A 7055-nucleotide genomic window follows, 5' to 3' on the forward strand; every position below is an offset into this window, starting at 1 on the left:
CATTACCTTTATGAATTTAGATAATGCTAGTCCACCTAAATCCTATTTAATTAATTGAAAATGAAATAATGAGGTTAAATATAATTTAATAAAAATGTGTTACACATGATAGAAAACATGGTTTAGTTTTTTTTATTTTTAAATTCACATTATTCAAAACAATCCTCCATTCAATAGTGTTTTAAAATGAATGAATTCACACTGAAAGATGAAAAACATTTCTGAAAGATAATACCATTTTTAAAATGGCAGAGAAATGGAACTCCTATAATTAACTTACAAATCTCCCTTTGCCAAATACAATGAATACAATATAACAGGGGTATGCACTGCTCTTCTAACAGGACAATAACACATAACATGAAGAGTGCACTGCAAACACCAACATATGGAAATAGTGTTACAGTGTGTTGAAACAAACAAATACAGAAAAGCACAAATGATTGATATAACGGCTCAATCTGCTCTGATTAGGAAACTCGTGAATAAAATGACAACAATGAACTCATGAGTCACTTCTTTTTCACATTTCAATCGAACAACTTGATCTTCAGACTTTCGATTTTACCATTCAGCTTGTGCCCATCCAGATTCATCACTACCTTCTGCATGAACTCGAAGGTGTGTTTGAGGTTGTCCGGAAAGCTCAAATCCAGGGCATAAATAAGTCCCAATAGCATGACAAACCCCACAATCACGCTGCCCAAGTTGTCCATGACTATATTGCCTTCGATGACAATTCCCACGTCCTCTTGCTGCCCATCCACATCTCTTTGAAGTGTGTATATGCCCATGACTGTGTTTGCCATGTCCCTCTTGGCATCTTCAGAGGCAGTGGCCTGAACAAAGACACAAGCATACAACACATGTGTTAACTAAAACCTGAATTACTACATTTTATAGAAGCAGATTTACTTATGTGGCTCTCCTCATTGATCAAAACAGTTTTAGACTAACCCTCTGGTATCACTCAAATGTACTACCCAATCTGGCCACTCAGGATAAAAATGTCCACTTTCAAAAACTTGAATGATAAAATGATATGATAACAATATTATATTTAAATATTTTTCCCCCACACTTTTTGGGAAGTGTGGGAACATTTTTTAAATGGACAATTAGGGTAATTTGTACACAGTGTATTCGAGACCGATTAGAAAAATTGAAATTCCAAAAAGTATCTAGAAAAAACACAAAATCATTATAGCCAAATCTGATGTGAAAAATTACCAATTTGGACAAAAATGTCCTGAGTGATACCAGAGAAGGTTAGGACCTCCAACACAGAACTAAATTAAGCTTGTAAGAAAATGTTTACATAAATAAATTATAAAGATATATTCCTGTATGTTCTGTTTGATTATCAACTTTATCTTATTTATTAATTCAGGTATTAAGTTATTTGTTTACATCCCTACTTAATCATGTAATTTGTTGTTATTCCTGTAGTTAATTATGCATTTACCTACTTATTTTGATATGTATTTGATTATTTATTATTTAATAATTTATTTCCTTGTTATGTGATTATGTAATTATTCCTTTAACAATTTAGTAATTGCTGCATTCACATACCTTTTTAAACATGAATCTATTGATTAATATATTTCTGTATTTCAGCATTTATTTATTATTTTATTTATGTATTTATTCAATTATTTATAAGTTCTTACATATGTATTCATGTCCATATTTATTTATTCATTTATAGATGTATTTATATATAAATGTAAATATTTATTTCAGCATTCATTTATTATTTGTATTATTTCCAGATATATTCATGTTTTAATTCACATTTGTATTTATCAATTGTATTCCTATGTTAATTTATAGATGTATTTATATCTGTATAAATGTATTAATTCACTTTTTTCTATATTTATTTTAACACTTGCCCGATGAAATTACTTCTGTATCTATTTATTATTATTTATTCATTCTTACATATATTCATTCCTATATTAATGTATACATTTATTTATTTCTGCATGTATTTATGATATGTGATAAGATATTTAGATGTAAGCAGGGATAGGGTTGTGTGCGCCATAGAATTTTCTTATTATCAATGTAAGTAATGGTGGTTATAATTGTGGGTAACACTGTTAACCACTACATTGAAAACATATTGTGATAAACATACCTGATACTCCTTAAAAAAATAGTCTGGATCCTCGTTGAGGTAGATCGCGATGCTTCGCAGGATGCACCCCCTCTTGATGTGGATGTTTTCAAACTAAAGCAGGGGCGATAAATCAAAGACAATTAAGCACAATGCATGTGCAACAGAGCAGGTCTACAAAGTAGAGGGCTGTATCTGTCGTGTGTTTCCCTAAGCAGGACTCCTTACCCCTACATTTCCACAATAAGCTATTGCCTTAAAAACACTATAAAAGCAGACAATTTCTTAAATGTGTTCATATGAGCATGGACAAAAACAATACAGTGAAAAACGAGGTTCTCTGCATTTATACTAACCAAATCTGATATTGCAAGGGCTTCCTTGATTTTGTGGCCCTTTAGTCCTCCTTTGGTCTTGAAGATCTTCAAGAGCTTGTCTGAGAAGTGGTCCAGCTGCCACATGAACTTTGATTGAAGTGGTGATGTTGTGATCCTCAAAAACTCCGCATTCACCTTAAAAATATTATTAACAAGCACAATACAACCAATTGTTACTTGTTTATTAGAATCACAACCATGCAAGGATGTAGACATGAATCACAAAGGATAATAATAAAAGACTGTCAACAAATACAAATATTTACTTACTTCACTCTGCTGAAACAGAGCAGGCCATCTGCATTTGAAGTCCCCTATCAAAGGCCTTTGCTCCACAATCTCAAGGCGTCTGTGAGAGAAGGTTTTTTCCATTTTTGCTTTTATCACCACTTCATTGTCACGCTTTTTCAGTTCTGACAATAAGGCAATTCTCTCGTTCTCCAAGCTTTCTGTGGTTTCGCCTTTTGGGTGCAGAGGAATGTAGTTTATTTCAGCTTTTCTTGTTTTTTTTATGTTTGCTGCAGCTTTGCCTTGGCCTGTTTTCTTGTGCTTTAAGGAGTTCACAAGGATTTCAGGATGTCCAAGACGGCCAAGCTTTGTACGATAGTTTTGCATTTTGTACTTAAGAGACTGTTTCCACCCCCCAAATCCTATCTTGGATCCTAGCTGCCCCAAACAAGGGTGGGCCCTCGTCAACGCTGCAGCTACCTCTTCACACTGATAGTCTTTTGGATATTTTGTGAATTTGATCATTTCTTGGGCTAGGCCATCAAGAATGACTCCTTTCAGCTTTAGGCCAGGCTGGAAGTATGTACCAGTTGTCTCAAACTCTGCATTCTGTAGATGAAGCTCAAATTCAGCCTCGTAGGTGAGCTTAGGAACCACAAAAACTGTGGGCCAGGATAACAATTGTGAGGCCTGAGCTTCAGGGGATGGATGGTTGACGTATACACCATATCGTCACTGCAGCATGAGGCTATTGATGATGCAGGGATTAGAGACTCTGAGCTTCCAGTAATTGAGGTCTTATCAAATGAGTCAACTGTGTACTAAGTGATGGAGGGCTCAATATTTGACAATATAGGAGAGTAAATTACTTTCAGTGTGCTTTTATCCTGAATTTCAGACACTGATGTAAGATTCATGAACTCGTTAAAGTCAACATCCATGTATTGCAGACGGAAGTCCTCTTTCAATTGAAGAGATGTCTTGACAAATGTGTGCAGTTCTTCAACTGTTGCTGGGATTCCCAAATCCAGGGTCAGTTTTCTAGAGTCAGACTGGTCGGCAAAGACGATGCGCAGAAGCGCCCGACCTGCCGTTATGGAACACCTTTTAATCTAGAGCAGAAACAAGGTGAAAGAATAACAAGAAAGAAACACATTAGGATTATATCAAAGATGAACATAAAAATATTTTTACAGTTTAACTGCCCCTTAAATGTGCATGTGTCTGCTGGAAATGTTTTAACAACAAATACCTGCTAGCTAGTTCCAAACTGCAGTGTTTGCACTGCCACATGCATAACCTGAAAAAGAGAATAAATAGAATTAGCAATTGACACTGAACAACTGACAATGTCACAGATCAGCTTGTGCAAGTATTGTGAAAGTAGCCGTGTACTTACCATAAATAAGAGGTTTCCCCAAGGTGCTTGTTAATGCTGATCAAACTGCAAAAGACAACAAATATATTTTAGAGGTGTGATTAAAATGCTTATATATTTGAATTTTCACAGAAAACACATAATTGCCTAAGATTGCACAACCCAAAAAACGTTTCTGCACAACTCTGGGTGCCTGCTTGTGAGTGAAGTAACCCATACAAGATTCACATATATATTATCTCATTATTTATATTAAATATTTGGCAGTAAAAAACTAAACTCAACTGAACTCCTACAGAAACGAGTGGCTCCGCCTGTCCTCCTCTGCCTGCCTGCACTAAGGCCAGGAGAGAGATGGACACACCTGCTGAGCTTTATGATAGAAAATGGCAGCCCTTGCATGCAGGCTCTGCCTCCTATACTGTTACCTCATTCACTTGAATTACTCTTTGCATTTTTTGGTTGAATTTAAACTGAATTTCGGTGTACTGTGTTCAATGACAATAACGTTAAATCGAATGTAATATAATCTAATGATCTCCATTATCCAGTATTCAATGCTAACCGTATCTAGCAAGCTAGCTAACAAACCAGTTATTTGGCTAGCTAGCTTGCCTCATGCACTTTAATTACTCTTTGCATTTTTTGGTTGAATTTAAACTGAATTTCGGTGTACTGTGTTCAATGACAATAACATTAAATCGAATGTAATATAATCTAATGATCTCCATTATCCAGTATCCAATGCTAACCGTATCTAGCAAGCTAGCTAACAAACCAGTTATCTGGCTAGCTAGCTTGCCGCTTTACCTCATGCACTTTAATTACTCGTTGCATTTTTTGGTTGAACTTAAACTGAATTTCGGTGTACTGTGTTCAATGACAATAACGTTAAATCTAATGTAATATAATCTAATGATCTCTACTATCCAGTATTCAATGCTAACCATATCTAGCAAGCTAGCTAGCTAGCTTGCTGTTTAGACCCAACTAAAAACGGAGCAAAATATAACACGGTGGTTTCAAATATTCTTGTCGATATTATGAAAAGGCATTACTTGGAAACAGGGAACATTCTAAACTACTAGAAAAAACAAATACTTACCAAATAATAGACTTTCCACCGTCAGTTTCCCCAGTCAGTTTCCACAGTCAGTGTTAGACAAAAGGCGGCAAATGACAGAACGGATGTTGCGCATACGCAAAGGGGGTGTGCAAAGGGGCGGTCCCCAATGAAAACAATTCATTTTGAGTTGCTCTGTCTTAAATACATTTAATAAGTGAATTGATTAATGTAATTTGTGTTACACTAATGAACTATACTTAGGTTTATTTCTTAAATAAAAATATTTAAGTAAAGTGAAACCATTTTTAATGTGTCAAGTCTAAGAAGGGCTTGAATCATTTTTTTGAGTGTTGACTACTCGCATCTCAATGACATTACGGTTAAAAACCGGTACCCCCTTCCTCTCATCTCGTCAGCCTTCGAGCAGCTTCAGGGAGCCAAGGTTTTCACCAAGTTAGACCTGCGTAATGCTTATCATTTAGTCAGGATCAGGGAGGGTGATGAATGGAAGACGGGTTTCAACACCCCTTCAGGCCACTATGAATACCGTGTAATGCCATTTGGATTATCAAACGCTCCTGCTGTGTTCCAGGCTATGATCAACGACGTGTTGAGGGAGTTTCTGAACCGTTTCGTTTTTGTATATCTGGACGACATTCTGATCTACTCTCCTGACCTTGACACCCATAAACAACATGTCCGCCAGGTTCTACAAGAGCTGCTCAAGAATAGGTTGTTTGTCAAAGCAGAAAAATGCGAATTCCATGTAGACAGTCACTTTCTTGGGCTTCATCATTTCGCCAGGTCAGGTTAGGATGGACCCAGAGAAGGTTAGCACAGTAGCTTGTTGGCCTACCCCTGACTCTCGTAAGAAAGTGCAGCAGTTTTTAGGCTTTGCAAATTTTTACAGACGTTTTGTGCGGAGGTTCAGTGCTATTGCAGCCCCTCTTCATGTCCTCACGTCCCCTCAAGTGCCTTTTTTGTGGTCTCCTCAGGCTGAGGAGGCTTTTTCTCGGCTTAAAGGAATGTTCACCTCTGCTCCCATACTCACCTTGCCGGACACCACTCGTCAGTTTGTGGTAGAAGTGGATGCCTCCAACGAAGGGGTGGGAGCGGTCCTCTCCCAGCGACTACAGAAGGACAACAAACTTCACCCCTGCGCTTTCCTGTCCAGGAAGCTCTCCCCAGCAGAGAGAAATTACGACGTGGGAAACCGTGAGTTGCTGGCCGTGAAGCTGGCACTGGAAGAGTGGAGGCATTGGTTGGAGGGAGCCAAGCATCCTTTCGTGGTTTGGACCGATCACAAAAACTTGGAATATATAAGAAAGGCCAAAAGACTGAACTCCCGCCAGGCTAGGTGGACCTTGTTTTTCAACCGTTTTGACTTTGTTCTTTCCTTCAGGCCGGGGTCTCAGAATGTCAAGCCTGACGCTCTGTCCCGTCTGTTTGACCCTGTGCCTGCAGTCAAGGAGCCGGAACCCATCATCCCATTAAACCGGGTGGTAGGAGCGCTGACTTGGTCAGTAGAGAAGGAGGTAATACGAGCCAATGCTGGAGCTCCTGCACCAAGGGGTTGCCCGCCTAACCGGCTTTTCGTTCAGGAGGCCGAGCGACCACAGGTGATCCACTGGGCTCACACTTCGCTGCTCACCTGTCACCCTGGAGTCAAGAGAACTATGTTCATCATAAAACAACGTTTCTGGTGGACATCCATGGAGAAGGAGGTGAAGGAGTATGTGGAGGCGTGCCCTGTCTGCGCTCGAAACAAGACCTCTTCCAGGGTGCGAATAGGACTATTACAACCACTCCCTATTCCCAACAGACCCTGGTCAGAGATCTCCATGGACTTCGTCACTGGCCTGCCCCTCTCTAGAGGTAAAA

The 7055-nt window shown here is 38.5% G+C and overlaps 1 protein-coding gene and 1 long non-coding RNA gene across 2 annotated transcripts; both read right to left on the reverse strand.

Moving 5' to 3' along the window:
* Positions 1–530: 530 nt before the first annotated feature.
* On the reverse strand, positions 531–3435 carry LOC117536246. Its single transcript, XM_034201040.1, has 4 exons — positions 2773–3435; positions 2482–2637; positions 2147–2239; positions 531–839 (listed from the first exon to the last, which is right to left on the reverse strand). The coding sequence occupies exons 1-4, from the start codon at positions 3253–3255 to the stop codon at positions 531–533; spliced, it is 1041 nt and encodes a 346-aa protein (XP_034056931.1). The 5' UTR covers positions 3256–3435.
* Positions 3436–3797: 362 nt separating this feature from the next.
* LOC117536241 lies at positions 3798–5512 on the reverse strand. Its single transcript, XR_004567524.1, has 4 exons — positions 5214–5512; positions 4130–4174; positions 3983–4030; positions 3798–3842 (listed from the first exon to the last, which is right to left on the reverse strand). It is a non-coding gene; the product is annotated as an uncharacterized LOC117536241 (long non-coding RNA).
* Positions 5513–7055: the final 1543 nt, after the last annotated feature.

This window comes from Gymnodraco acuticeps, unplaced genomic scaffold (assembly GCF_902827175.1).
Source record: "Gymnodraco acuticeps unplaced genomic scaffold, fGymAcu1.1, whole genome shotgun sequence".
Lineage (NCBI taxonomy): Eukaryota > Metazoa > Chordata > Actinopteri > Perciformes > Bathydraconidae > Gymnodraco > Gymnodraco acuticeps.

Excerpts from the sequence above, each read along its gene's own strand:
- LOC117536246 (XM_034201040.1), bottom strand. The coding sequence starts at position 3,255 with ATGATCAAATTCACAAAATATCCAAAAGACTATCAGTGTGAAGAGGTA. Across the intron at positions 2,638-2,772 it reads CTCTGTTTCAGCAGAGTGAA|GTGAATGCGGAGTTTTTGAG; the intron begins GTAAGTAAATAT and ends AATATTTTTAAG. Across the intron at positions 840-2,146 it reads ATTTTTTTAAGGAGTATCAG|GCCACTGCCTCTGAAGATGC; the intron begins GTATGTTTATCA and ends GTCTTTGTTCAG.